At 39.2% G+C, this 15,753-nt stretch overlaps 1 protein-coding gene across 4 annotated transcripts in view; it reads right to left on the reverse strand.

The window, feature by feature from the left end:
• LOC127417775 (phospholipid-transporting ATPase IA-like) overlaps nt 1–15,753 on the reverse strand; it is a 215,299-nt gene that overhangs the window by 46,958 nt on the left and 152,588 nt on the right. For all 4 annotated transcript variants that reach the window (XM_051657995.1, XM_051657994.1, XM_051657993.1 and 1 more), the window contains one exon: nt 10,800–10,910. In XM_051657995.1, coding sequence (XP_051513955.1) covers nt 10,800–10,910 — 111 coding nt within the window. The remainder of the gene's footprint in view (nt 1–10,799; nt 10,911–15,753) is intronic.

Here is a 15,753-nt window from a genome sequence, read left to right on the forward strand (position 1 = left end):
CAAAACAATGATTGGCCGACGAGTTTCTAGAGAAAATTGTTTCTTTTTTGCCATTTTGACCTAATATTGACCTTAAGACATGCCAGTCTATTGCATAATGTGGCAACTCAAAAACAAACACAAAGACAATGTTAAGCTTCATTTAATGAACCAAATAGCTTTCAAATGTGTTTGATATAATGGCAAGTGATTTTCTAGTACCAAATTAGCAATTTAGCATGATTACTCAAGGATAAGGTGTTGGAGTGATGACTGCTGGAAATGGGGCCTGTCTAGATTTGATCAAAAATGACTTTTTTCAAATAGTGATGGTGCTGTTTTCTTTTTTTTTTTTTTTTACATCAGTAATGTCCTGACTATACTTTGTGATCAGTTGAATGTCACTTTGGTGAATTTAAGTACCAATTTCCTTCCAAAACAGCAAAATCTGTACATTATTCCAAACTTTTGTCCACCAATGTATATAAAGAAAAATCAGTCTCAGTCAATGCAAACGGTCTAATTCCACCAACCTTTACTAAATGACAGCTGATCTCCAGCTAAAGGTTATAAAGCTAATAACTGGGATTAAGGATTTAGACCATGGAGAAGACCTCAAATGAGAAAAGGAAAGATCACTGAAAATGAATGAGAAAAATTCATTCTAAACTCAAGTTTAGATCTCTTGTGGCACTTTTCAACTAGTTCTTTTGATAATCACAAATGACATCGGACCACCATTATTGTAAAGATGACCGTACGCTAACCAACCCTTCATGTGTGCGAGAGGCGTGCTGTTGAGCAGACCCCAGGGCTGCTATGCAGTGCCACAGCCAGGCAGACGTTTCCTTGCTTCATTTAACTCCATTTTGAAAGCATGAATTGCTACAAATTTTGGGGTTTTGACAGAGCCCCCCCGACCATGGCCCCTGCCTGTACCAGCAGCACTCCTCACACACACACACAGCACATCCACCAGCCCCTCTCATTCAATTGTGTGAGCCAATGCGTGAAAATGTTCCCAAAACAAATGTCTGTCACCCTTCCTCTCCCCTCCATCAGAGAAAAAGAGAGGAGGATAGGCCGTACTCCCCCAATACAACCCCCCACAGTCACGCCCACCCGTTCCAACTCCTGTTTCTCTTTCCATCAGGTGCATTCTACCGTGATATTGTTTTTAAAATAGAGCTGCTGCTTCTGAAACCCTGATTTACACACACCACACACACACACACACCTAAATGAGGAGATACCAAAGACTTCTAGTGCTTTAATATAAAGCCAATTAGATTTAATACAGACTAACCCTACTCCACACCCTAACTCTACCTTTATAACAAAACTTCACACTTTAAAAAACTCAGATGACTTGGACCAAATAATAAAGAAAAGCAGCCAATAAGTGCCCAACATATACATGGGAACTCCTTCAATACTGTTCAAAAAGCATCCCAGGGTGAAACCTCAAGAAGTTGGTTGAGAAAATGTCAAGAGTACATGTCTGCAAATTCTAGGCAAAGGGTGACTACTTTGAAGATGCTAAAATATAACACAGTTTTGATTTATTTTGGATTTTGTTTAGTCACAACATAATTCCCATAGTTCCATTTATGTTATTCCATAGTTTTAATGACTTTACTATTATTCTAATATGTGAAAAAAAATTATAATAAAGAATGAATGTTTCAAAACTTTTGACCGGTAGTGTGTGTGTGTGTGTATATATATATATATATTATTGAAGCAAAAAAGTTATCCAACACCTATATCACCAATGTGAAAAACTAACTTCCCCCTTAAACGTAATAGCTGGTTCTGCCACCTTTAGCAGCAACAACTGCAACCAAACATTTATGATAACTGGAGATCAGTCTTTCACAATGATGTGGTGGAATTTTGGCCCACTCTTCTTTGAAGAACTACTTTAGTTCAGCCACACTGGAGGGTTTTTGAGCATGAACTGCCTGTTAAAGGTCCTGCCACAGCATCTCAATTGGGTTCAAGTCAGGACTTTGACTAGGCCACTCCAAAACTTACATTTTGCTTCTTTTGAGCCACTCAGAGGTGGACTTACTCCTATGCTTTGGATCATTATCTTGCTGCATAATCCAGTTGCGCTTGAGCTTCAACTCATGGACCGATGACCGGACATTCTCCTTTAGGATTTTCTGGTAGAGAGCAGAATCCAAGTTTCCCTCAATTATTGAAAGTCTCCCTGGCCCTGAAGCAGCAAAGCATCCCCACACCATCACACTACCACCACCATCCTTGACCACAGGTATGATGTTCTTTTTTATGGAATTTTGTGTTTGATTAACGCCAGATGTAACGGTACCCCTGTTTTCCAAACAATTCCACTTTCGACTCATCAGTCAGAACATTCTTCCAAAAAGGTTTGTTTCAAGGTTGCTTCAGTAAATAACTATTATTTAAAAACTGTATATTGTGTTTGCCTTTGTTTTATGTTAGAAAACAGTATTTGCTGTTTTCGCAGCACTGCTCATATTAATAAACAATTTTGTCTCCTAACTATACTATAAGGCAAATCTTAGTAACTATAACAAAGCTGAAACTGAGGAAAAAAAGGCTACAAAATTTACTTGGCTTAAGTGGATTTTATAGCAATTTTCACACTCTCTTTTCTCTCAGTCTGAGCATAGTTGAGCCAAACCCTTCTGTCATAGGACAGATTTTGGTCTAAGACTAGGTTTTCAAACTTTTTGACCTGAAGGACCCCCAAATATGATGATCCCCTTGCGAGGGACCACTTTCTTAAGATATTAAGGCAGCTATATAGAGTATTTTCAAATATAAAGACCTATTTATACTGTGTGAGAAAAATAGGAAGTGTGATATTGTAAAGACAAAATCGCTTTGGATAAAAAGCATCAGCTAAATAAATAAATGATAAATAAAAAAAACTAATCAGAAATTCTTTTATTTCTTACAGTTAAAAAGTATGGCTGTCAACAGAATTAAACAAAGATTTACGCATTTGAATTTCATAAATTTAATTGTGTCGTGTTTAAATAAATTAAATTAGTAAAACTTAAATATATATATATATATATATGCATTATTTATGAGCAGTTTTATTTTTTTCTTATTCTCTGAAATTTTCCACGGACCCCCAAGCACTGCTTGCGCCCTCCTTGGAGGTCCCTAGACTCCAGATTTTGGTCATAGCTTAATTTTGACAAACTGTGTAGCTACTACGTTTTGCCTTGCACGGCAGTATAGTGAAGTACAGAAACACAAACACAGATGGCAGATGACTAATACCACATCATGTATTAAATTATTTTCCTCCTAGCATGCAAATCACATGGTGCACTTACATTCTGGACAGTGAGGAGCCTCACATACACAGTTTTGCCCAAAAGCCACATAACATACAGATTGGTTGTGGCCGGTGGCATGCTAGTAAAGAAACAGGCGGGTCAGAGAGCTGAATTAATGTGAGTCGCTCTCATTCAGGGGCTACAGTCTGCAGGATATTGTTGTGCTAAGTCAAAATAAAGCCTCTATTCATGGGCGACGGTACATGCATATGAGAGAGCATTTTGGCCTGGTCTTCTGGGTCCTGTGTGCACCCCTCTCTCCCTTTTCCTTCAATGAGACAGATTCATTGATTTTCTCATTAGAGACTGAGGACATAGGCTGGAGGGTCTCTCCCTTTCTTTTCCTTCCCTCGCTCATTCAGAGCAGCTCGGCGTGGAGGTGTGACTGGCCTCTACCCTCTGCTGCGCAATCTGAAAAAGCGAGGAGTGTGTGTATGTGTGAGAGCGAGATTGTGTTTCCCCATGAGATGCAACAAGAGGGCTCTAGGCATATTTTTCAAGGAATTTTGAAATCAGTGATTCCAATCCCATCCTATGTCTTGAGGTTTGGCGGAAAAGATCGAAGGGAAAGAGAAAAAGAGAGAGAGAGAGAAAGACATACAGACAGCCCCATTCGCTCCCTTTGCCTGCTTGAAAAACCAGCTAAAACCAGCTTGAAATGACAGTGGTGTTCTAGAACGTGATAGCTGGTTTCTATCCGATCCAAGCTGGTCATTAGCAGGTTCAGGCTGGTTTAAGTGGTTGAGTACCTACAAGCTGATGTGAATCTGGATGAGCTGGTAGATCATCTTGGACCATCTTACGAGCTGGCTTTTATAGTGGGGTCCTTGCCCAAGATGGTGTACCAACTCACCTAGATTTCATTCTAAAAGCAATGTTACTGAGGACAATTAAACTGTTGTTGAGAGGACTCAAAATCTTACTGCATCATGTTGTCCTGATTTTTTAAGTTTGCTCAACAATTCTTTTTTTTCCTCTGTGTAATTCAGCAAAAAAAAACTTGTGTAAAGCGATCTATAGTACAGTACAAAGTTGTTCGATGAGCGTTTTCTTTCCTGTGTTGAAATATTTCCTATTGAAACAGGAAGTTTGGGTGCAACATATCAAAGGGATTGTTCCTTTTAAAAAAAAAGCCAATAGGCATTATATAATTACATTCTCAATCTAGAGACCATTTCATTGGACAGAAATCTGAGCAGGATGAGTCATCAATATTTTTCGTTCGTTTTCCCCGAAGAGACAGACTGTAAAGACTTCAAAACCTTTAAGAGTACACTAGCATATAGATGGCTTCAAAGCTAATAGATATAAACTAAAAGCCACAAAACTTTAACTTGAATTTCATTGGGTCTTTAAGCTGGACAAGGGGACTCTTCAAAATTCAACTGAAGGCCCTATCCAGAAAAATGAGGGCAAGCCAATACAGAAAAGCCATTAAATTGCATTAAGTGTGTGTGTGTGTGTGTGTGTGTGTGTGAGAGAGTGAAAGAGCGACAGAAGAACCGAAAGAACCAGTTGGACGTTTTACAATGATGGCACCAGAGAAATTGCCAGGCCCTGGGCCTCTTCTTAGGCCTGCAGTCTTTCTTTAAGCCTGCTGCTCTGTCTGAATGAGGCCCTTGTAATTACCTCAGAAATGCTACTCATCCGTCAGCCCTGCCGGTGCCTGCTGAAGAGCTGTCAATCAAGCTCTCAAGATCCCAGCAGGATAATGACAGCACGCACAGTAATTTGGTTGTAAGAGAGGCTTTCTGCATGTCTCAAAGCAGCTAATCCAACTAACTTTCTAAAAAGTTTTTTTTTTTTTTCATGTGGAAAGAATGCAAGACCACAAAATAAGGACTAAAAAAGCATAGCAAATTCTGTGAAGTTAATGAAGTTAACTTAGACTTAAATGAATTTGAGAACAAAAAGGGGAAGATTACAGTATGTACTGTGGTGTGGTTACAGTTGAACTGTATGAAAATAATTCTAAACAAGCTCTAAAAATTCTAGAGCTTTGTTCCAAAACCTAATGAGCTGCCTTGCTGTCTACAGCCTACATAGGCAACTGCATTCTTCTTTCTTTTGGAGAAAGAAAGTCTAACAGGTTGTGAACAACATATGGGTGAGTGAACTATCCCTATAACCTGCTGTCTAGGTAGGCACCAGAGTATAAAATTGCAATCACAAGTTGAGAATGTTAAAATGGTCACTAACATCCTCATTCTACTTCCTTTAGGTTAACGTCCGGAAAAATTAAATGAAGAAAAGTCTTCATGGACTCAAAGGTAAACCTATTAGAGCGACAAATGTATCCCTTTAAGCGACTCTTGGGAAGCAAGTGTCTTGATTGTCAGGCCCTTACAAAACAGAGCTGTTTTTGGTGTGAGGCAAGGAAACAGTAAAGCTTCACCCTATTATACTCCAAAAGCCCCTTACGGAGAAGGGGGGGGGGCATTTTCTGCTCATAACAAAGCAGATACATTCAACTCCAAGAGCTGGGGTGCACTGGGCGCTTTTTTGTTCTCAAAGAAGAACTTATAGAGAAAAAGGACAAAAAGAAAAGTGGCGAGACGTATGCATGGGGCGTGCTCGAGTAAGGCCTTTTACTGTATGTAGTTGTTGCTTGCCTCCTCTTATGCAAAGTAAGAAAAACAGAGGCAAAGAGAATCAGTTGTTTCTTGATTGATGAGCAAGTGTGAAATGTGATCACAGCCAGAAATGTTTGTGTTCAAGGTGGACTTTTGTTGAAGAACAAAATACGACAACCCACGGCAAAACCCAAAGAAAATAACATGAAAGCTACCCGCGCAACATGTACCAAAAACGTTTCAAATATCAAATTCATTGAGCCATAATTGCTTACAGCTACAGGGTTTTGAGAGCCTGCATATTCCCACGGATTTAATCCAGTCTCTGTAGAATGCTAAAAGGAGGGAAAAACCAACTCATCTCTGCTACATTCAGGAAACAAGACTGTAGAGCAGCTTCCCAAATTCCCATATCTAAATAGGACAAAAGCATGTAAACAGGAAAAGGCCATGACATAGGTTGATCTACCTCACAAACCAAACCTCACTGAATGACACAGCACAACATGACAGGCATAGTTCACCCAATAAAGAAAACTGTCAACATTTACTCACCCTAATGTCCTTCCACACACATAACTTACTTTTTGTCTCGAAACACTGGCCACTCTTTTCCATATAATGAAAGTGAATGAGGGGTTAAGTTCCATAATGACCAAAAAGCAACATCCTGCAAAAGTTAAATAAAATTTCCATATGACATGTGCACTATATTGCAAACCTTCTGAAGCCATGTGATATGACGAAAAGACCAAAATTTGAGCCTTTATTTACCTATTGTCTAACCCTCCGCTGTAGCTCTCATATCTCAATTGCATTCCTGCATATTCAAACTTACCACATCACTTACCACAAAAAAATTCAAAAAAAAATTTATGCAATTAATTATGCATTAAGTCATATGTGATTAATTGCAATTTATTTAATTAGAATCTCATAATTAGTTTGATTAAAAATGTATCGATTGACAGTCCTCGTCATTTTTTATTATTATTTTATCCCCTTTTCTCCCAGTTTGGAAAGCACAATTTCCACTATTTGTAGGTCCTCGTGGTGGCGCGGTTACTCGCCTCAATCCGGGTGGCGGAGGACAAGTCTCAGTTGCCTCCGCTTCTGAAACAGTCAATCTGCGCATCTTATCATGTGGCTCGCTGTGCATGACACCGTGGAGACTCCCAGCATGTGGAGGCTCATGCTACTCTCCGCGATCCACACACAACTTACTCGCGACCACGAGGAGGTTACCCCATGTGACTCTACCCTCCCTAGCAACCGGACCAATTTGGTTGCTTAAGAGACGACAGTCCTCAACATTAATCTTAAACCTGACATGTTGCGTCTAATGTATCGAACAGTGTGGCCAGTATATTTCCCTTTTGCATTCCATGAAACAAAGTTACATGGTTTTGGAACAACACAGCGGTGAGTAAATCATGGCAATTTTCTTTTTTGGGCACACTATCCCTTTAAGCTGTTTTATGTCACAAACTATTCCTGTCATGCTGCGCTGTATCGTTCAGTAAAGGCTGGTTTGTGTGGTAGTTCAGACCATGTCATGGCCTTTTCTTGTTTTCTGGGTGAACCATTTCATGGGGGAAAGAAATGGTAATCTGAAATCTTGATTCATCTCTACACGTTGGTTCTCACAGTCCCAGACAGTCTTTGGATGCCAACAGGCAGGAATTTGTGGGGCTTTTCAGAGATTTACCACAGCACATAAAACAAAATGAAGATGAAGGAAAAGAAGGGTTCATGGGTCAAGTGGCACATAAGAGCTAGAGGGCTGAGGGGGAAAAGATGGATTTTTGAAGTGCTCATGTTTCTGTTGAGGTTGCATGGCTCGTGAGTGCTGGTTTCAGACTGCTGCGTATGTTGCCTTTATTCCTCAATGTAAATGCTCTTGTGATGTTGGACATATCTGATGTCATGTCTTAATTTCAGAAATGCAAGAGTGTGTACTGTAACTTCCAAAATCTCTTTTTGAGCGCAATGGCCAATTTACAGAGTACTTTAGTTGACCTTCATATTAAGGCATTCGTTTTTATAAAAAAATAAATAAAAATGGATAAATACCACAGGAAAAGTGCGAGTAGGTTTTTCTCCATTTCCCCTTTCTTGTAGTTCTTGTAGAATTTGGCTAAAATAAAGGTTAAAGGGATAGTTCACCCAAAAATGAAAATTCTCTCATCATTTACTCCATGCTCCAGATGTGTGTGACTTTCTTTCTTTCTTCTGCTGAACACAAATGAAGATTTTTATAAGAATACCTCAGCTCTGTAGGTCCATAAAATGCAAATGCCAAAAAGTTGATGCTCCAAAAAGCACATAAAAGAAAGTCATACACACATGGTATAAGGGTGAGTAAATGATGAGAGAATTTTCATTTTTGGGTGAACTATCCCTTTAATGTAGTTAGCCGGCCGTGATCGTAAATAAAACCCTTTAGGGTGATAAGACACTGTATAACATCCTATCTTGGTTTATTTTGCGATAATGACCGGCTGACGGCATATTACGTGGCTTGTTATACAGCTAATTAATAAGTAAATAAGTAAAAGGACATGAAATATTAAGGTGAGTTTAAATTAATTTGTTACTGCATGTGAGAAGAGCACATGTACTATTTATAGGAAATTGCATGGGACAGTACTGACCAAACAGAATCAAGCGTTCCAAAAAGCCGAACAACATTGTTTATGAGGAGTAAAACTGGATATTTTTCATCATACCTTTGGTTTGATTTACAACAGCAATGACTTTTGCCCGAAAGATGACTTTAGATGGGCGGGACTTTAATGTTCCTTCTTTTACCTCTTTCTGCTACCAAGTCAGTCTTCTTTCAGCTCCTGAGAAAACCTAAAGCTTATCGTCAAGGTGTAAGGTCTCCTAAACAAAGTGTTTTCAGCTGCAGATCAAAATGGCCAAACACCTCTTGTGATAAAGCTGGTGCTGATAGCAGCCCTTTAACTTGTCAGATCGCTCTTGGTCAAGTCTCTGAAACTGCTATCAACACCAGGGCTGGAAACTGTCAAATTCCAGAACAGATGGATTGCCTGTGGCCTCCACATTGACAGACCTGCATTCCTACAGCCGGACAGAGTCTCACCCCTACCGACACGTACAATGCCAGTGAATTTGGGAAAGTGGTTAATTCAGCCTACATAAAAACAACATTAATCGATAATGTAATAAGAGGCTTGTACTTTTAAAACAACAAATGAGACATAGGGACCACTACAACTAGTAATGTTATGAAACTCTCCTCTTAAAGGAATAGCTCACCAGAAATGAAAACTCGCATCATTTACTCATCCTCATGTCATTCCAAACCAGTTTCTTTCTTCCACAGAGCACAAAAGGAGAAGTTTAGCCGAATCTTCATGGTGCTCTTCCTATTCAGTGAAAGCTTATAGTGACTGTGGGCTGTCAAGTTCCAAAAAAGAACCATAATCTCAAATCTCATTTGCGCTTTAGCACATTTAAACATGACATGTCATGACTGGTTACAAAATACACAATAACAAATGGTGTTTGACATCGTTGTATTACTGACATCAATTGTGGCAAAAATCACCTTCAGGTTTGAATAAGCGCAAATGTGAACTGAGAGATACTTCTTAATGACACATTTTGGTCTGTTGATAACACTAACGTATGGATTCAGAAGACTTGGAATATAGTGTACAAGTCATTTGGATTACTTCTTTGGTGATTTAAATGCTTTTACTGTATGGAAAAGAGGCAGGACATTCTGGAAAAATTCTTCTTTTGTGTTCCATGGAAGAAAGAAATTCACACGTTTGGAACAACTTGAAGTTGAGTAAATTACAAAATGTTATTTTATGGATGAACCATCACTTTAATTACGGTGGGTTTAAAAGTACTTCAAATCAAATTAATTATATATTTTGTTACATGTCCTGACTTTGTTTTGAGGATTAAACCTATACTCTAGAACAGTGTTTCCCAACCTTTTTTCTACCACTGCACACTTTTTACAATTAAACAAATCCCATGGCACACCTCTATCCCACTGTCCCACATAACCATCGTTGATAGTTTTCCTTTTCAAGACGCTTCCACGTTTTCTATCCATTTTAGTTGCGTGTTTACTCATAATGTTTGAAATTCGGCTATGCAAAAAACGCAAGTCACGTAGGTATGGTGTATAATGAGATCACAGGTGGCAAGAGTGCTAACTGGGTAATGAATAAAACAACAAATATGCATCTTATCTTATTTTTAAATTTGTTCTTGCAAATTAATTCTTGCAATGCCACAGCAAATAATGTTTTATTTATCTATTTATTTACATGGCTCCAGACTAACATTTAAGAGTGGTAGCACCGGTGTTAAATTCTACAAATGGTCGCACAAGCACCCGAGTCGGTCGCACTGGTTTAATCATCGACACATTATGGGCTTTCATAGAGGTTTTAAACAAATAATCAATGCTGAATTCGTGACCCAGCCCATGCTTCTCGCAGCTCTGTTTATGATGTTCTGCGCGGCTGAGCGCTCGAGACCGGTCTGCGTGTAAATGCACATCTCTGCGCTGATCTGTCCATTGAGCTGCACTGACTGATCTGGGTAAAGCTGTTTCCTTTCGCGTTTGGAACATTTGCCGTTTGATATATCTCATACGGAACAAAAAAACGACGAGCACAATCAGAGAGTCAGCCAACTTTGTAGTTGCACCAATGCAACCTCTTGCAAAGTTTAATTGAACTGTTAGGAAAAAATGGTTGAAAAATTAGTCTCAGTCTGGAGCCCTGATTTATTTTGTGGAATCTGATCATTTTCCACGGCACACCTGACATCTGACTAGTGTGCCACGGCACAGTGGTTGGGAAACACTGCTCTAGAATATACCAATGGCCCAACCCAAATTTCTTATTCTTCTTACCTCAATAATGTACAGTACAATGTTCTTGTAGAAGCAATACAGGATGCACTTGGCCACGCGGTTGTAATTCCAGGCGCCATGAACCAGCAGAAGATTCTTCAAGTACTTGAACTGTGAACGTGGAGGGAAGACACATGGAGATAAGTTAATGAAAGCTATTCGTTTACATAAGATTGATATTATACAGAACTACAGTTCCTCAGCCAAAACTGAAAGGATTTTGGATTAAAAAACACAGAGACAATCTTTTCAGTGCTGGGCAACGGGAAGCCTGGAGTTGGAGGGACAGGACTCCAGCTTTCTCACAAACATTCTTGTAAATTCCAGCAACAGACTGTTTTGTAAGACTTCCTTAGTTGCTGAAAAGCAGAGGGACATAAAATCATTTTATTGCCTTCTCTGGGCTGAACTGAATCATAATACTGTTTTTTAATTATCCCAATTTCCCAATGTTTTGTTTTAAAGTACACTGACAATTGTGAGAAACTTACACTATGTGCAGGCATGTGATGTACCAAGCAAAGTGGGGGGATAGCGAACAATTGTCATGCTGATTTTTCCATATTAATGAGAAAATGACAATGAATAAAAATATATGTTCTTAGGAGTGCTGCCCCCTCTTCATCATGTGGCTAGTATTATTTCTGGTGGTCTCCCAAAATCTCATGTTACATCCGTAACCCAAGTTCATTTCCGGATCTAAACTGGGGAAAACTTAGTCTAGACTGAAACATTTTTTTTGTTTGGACTGCATCTATAGGGTTTTATGATTATACAGACAAACAGTTCAGTATACTGGCAATGAGTACTTTATAAGTGAAGATAAATTTCACGATTTCACTGCAAATTTCACATCAGTAACACTGGAATTGCAGCTAGCGATTTGTAACCTGCCAACAGCCGTAGCAATGACATTTGTCTGGGTGAAAAATAGATAACATATTAACCCCTGATGAAATACGACCCATCCCCATCCCATTCCCCCGCCCCCCGCTCCCTTTTTATTTCTTTAATGGATTTACACAATTCATGAGGGGTCACATTTTCAGGTCGGAATTACACATCCCTATATGTGGCCAAAAGTAGATGATGGAATATGGCTGTGGGTATTTGCTCCCATTCAGACACAAGAGCATCAGTGAAGTCAGGCACTGATGGGCGATGGAGCTTGTAGTGTGCATCCCAACTGATCCCAAAGGTGTTCAGTGTGGAGGCTGGGGCTTTGTGCAGGCCAGTCACATTCTTCCAAACCAGACTCAGTAAACCATTTCTTTATAGACCTCACAATGTGCACAGAAACACTGTCATGCTGCAACCCAATTATACTAAAAATGATTGTTTCAAGGACATTGGATGGCTATATGTTTGATTTTATACTCCTGTTAGTAATGACTGTAGCTGAATTAGCCAAATTAGAAGGGGTGTCCACATATTTTGGCCATGCAGTGTAGATAGATAATGTAAACATGCACAAAGTCATAATCAATGAATAAGGAGTGACAGGGGATGTTTTATTTCCTTGGGAGGCACCTGAACCTGACCGTGTTGTGAACATCACTCCTGTAAAACCAACAGCCAGGTCACTCTAACAGAGGCAGAAACAGCAGTGTGGGATGTAAGGGGTACACAAGGTGTTTGAGGGGCACAGCAATTGTTTGACCTCTGCATGTGAGGAGAGAGAACTGTTGAGAGACAGACTACAGCTGGAGTCTGGGTGTGCAGTTCTGGATCTTAAATTCTGCTGATCTGTGGAGGACTCAGTGTGGGGCTGAAGCACAGGATGTTTTGAAAGTTGCATACACAGCAAGGTTTGCATACTAATGTATCCTTTAAAGTAAACGATATAATCACACCTTCAAAGCAGACCCCAAACAAACCTAAAGAGTCTGGGTGCAACAGCAGTTTATAAAGCAGTGATGGTGCGTCCCCAGTAGTCCGTGAGTGTTCTGTGCATGAATTACTCTGTATCAGAAAGTGGTTGATCCTATTTTTAGGGATGGGAATCTCCGTTTTTATTAGGGATGGGAATAGTAAGGTATTTAATTATTCTGTTTCTGATTCCAATTCTACAATTCCAGTTTCTTAATTTCATTAATGATTCTAGTACTTCTAAGGATCTGTAAACTAAATAATAATAATAATAATAATAATAATAATAATAATAAAAACAATACTACTTTTGATAGCATTTAAAACGTTTTTTTTTTAAGTTTAAGTACCATTTATTGCATTGACCCAATTCATTAAAAAAGGTTTATGACTCAGGTACTACATGTCACAATACAATACGTGTAACCAGCGATCGTTTTGTCACCACTGCTGAATACTAATGCAGATTACACCAGATTATTTTAGTATAGTGTCCCATCTGCATTGACAGAAGAATGCAAATGTTTAAGAACTGTTAATAAAATCAAATGTCATGAAAACAATTCAGTTCTGGTATTTAAAGAAAAAAAAAAAAAAGGGAACAAGACCCGTTAAAGGAATATTCCAGGTTCAATACAAGTTAAGCTTATTCGACAGCATTTGTGATATAATGTTGATTACCACATAAATTTATTTCGACTCGTTCCATCTTCTCTTTAAAAAAATGGAGGTTACAGTGAGGCACTTACAATGGAAGTGAATGGGGCCAATGTTTTGAGGGTTTAAAACACAGAAATATGAAGCGTATAATTTTATAAAAGCACTTGCATTCATTTCTTCTATTAAAACTCCTGTATTATTTGAACTGTAAAGTTGTTAAAACTGTCATTTTTGCTGTCATTTTAGGATTTGTTGACATTACATCATCATGGTAATGAAGTTGTAAAATTGGCAATAACTTTACAAAGAAAAGGTTAGTAAGTGATTTTAATCACACTTAAATCATGTTAACACACATATCCTTTATGTCTTGTGGCTATACTTTTGAAACAGTGAGTATTTTAATGTTCAAAAATTGGCCTCCATTCACTTCCATTGTAAGTGCCTCACTGTAACACAGAATTTTTCTATTTTTTTTTTTTTTTAAAGAAAAGGATGGACGGGGGCCTGGGTAGCTCAGTCAGTAAAGATGCTGATTACCACCCCTGGAGTTCACGAGTTTGAATCCCAGGGCATGCTGAGTGACTCCAGCCAGGTCTCCTAAGCAACCAAATTGGCAAACTGGGTTGCTAGGGAGGGTAGAGTCACATGGGGTAACCTCCTCATGGTCGCTATAATGTGGTTCGCTCACGGTGGGGCGTGTGGTGAGTTGTGCGTGGATGCCACGGTGGATGGCGTAATGCGCTCAACAAGCCACGTGATAAGATGCGCGGGTTGACGGTCTCAGACGCGGAGGCAACTGAGATTCGTCCTCCGCCACCCGGATTGAGGCGAGTGACTACGCCACCACGAGGACTTGGGAATTGGGCATTCCAAATTGGGGGAAAAAAAAAAAAAAAAAGGAGGGATGAGTCTAAATTAATTTTTGTGGTAATCAATATTATACCACAAATGCTTTCGATTTAGCTTATCTTGTATTGAACCTGGAACATTCCTTTAATGAGAACTAGTTCTTGATTCCCAACCACAGACTTTATTAAAACTGTTCACAGTTCCCAATACTGCAGCCAAGCAGTGCACATTCCCACACATTGAGCCATGGTGCTCATGTGGGTGACGAAAGTTTGAATTCAGTATGCTTCATTTCCCAATCCCATTGACACATATTCTTCCAATTATTTCCTGTCCTATTGTATCTCTCAGTGTCCCTTTTCTTAAAGGCCAAGATCCTCTGCTTGTTGCTGAGCTTCATATACAGTAAAAGATAAAAGAGTCAAAACACTAGGGGCAAAAACTCCTTTAACCATTATAAAAACTTACCTGAACAAAGTGCTTAATTGGGAAAGTGAAACTTAAACTTCAGTCTATATAACATCATCTGCATTAAAGTCTTCACCTAGTTCAACAATTTAAGTGAAGAAGCATTGTGAAAAGTTTTATGGTGCAATACAACATGACATTGGATACAGATGATGGATCAATGCAAGTTGGCTGTAGTGCACATTAAAGTCTGCCGTCTGATCCAGCAGGCATCATACGAGCCATTTAGCTGGAAGGCAGTTCAGACGACCTGCCTGCATTCACTGGCACCTCCACCTGCCTCAACCTACATTACGATGAGGGTACTTAAGAAAAGACAAGATGCTTTCTAGAGTAATCCGATGCATGAGGCCAGAGAACAGACTGCTTGAGGCTGCATGTGGCTGTACAGAAAAACAAGTGTGACTCCTGTTTCCAAGAACCACACAAAACATGAAATGAAATGTGGGACAGAGATGGAGAGCAGTGTTGACAGCGATCCACGACACTTGAGCTTTTCTTTTGTTACCTGGACAGTGAAGATTATGCTGTATCAAAATCTGTGAATAACAAAACATCTTTTTAATTAAGTTTACATAAGAGGGAAAGGTCCTGTTTCACTCCAGCTATGTAAACTGACCTCACCGACCCTTTTTGCTATCTCAGACTGCAGAATCTGAGCAACAGGTTTTAACCTTTCACCCGAGCTACATAATCTAGATCCAGACTGATTTCCTGGGAGTCAAACTATAGTGACACAAGGCAGAAGTGTTAGGTACCAGAGAACTGATATGCACGCAGTTTTACAAGCGTAGTTGCTTATCTTTTTTTTACTTATTCATTTAATTGTTTGCAGTTTCAAATCTTATTTAAAGGTGAAGTGTGCAATTTCTGCACCTCTTGGATCACCTAACGGAATTGCAAAAATAATGTTTTCAAACAGGTTTCACAAACACTTTCCTTATCTGCCATTGGCTGAACAAACAGACCCGTCCACAAATCATGCCATTGGTTTAACCAATGAGGCTACAATGTTTTGTTAGTGTCACAGAGCCACAATCAACCCACTTATAGTTGTGTCAGAACATTAAGCTGTGATAGGAGAACATATTTTGACATCAAATCT

The sequence above is a fragment of the Myxocyprinus asiaticus genome, chromosome 27 (genome assembly GCF_019703515.2).
Source record: "Myxocyprinus asiaticus isolate MX2 ecotype Aquarium Trade chromosome 27, UBuf_Myxa_2, whole genome shotgun sequence".
NCBI lineage: Eukaryota > Metazoa > Chordata > Actinopteri > Cypriniformes > Catostomidae > Myxocyprinus > Myxocyprinus asiaticus.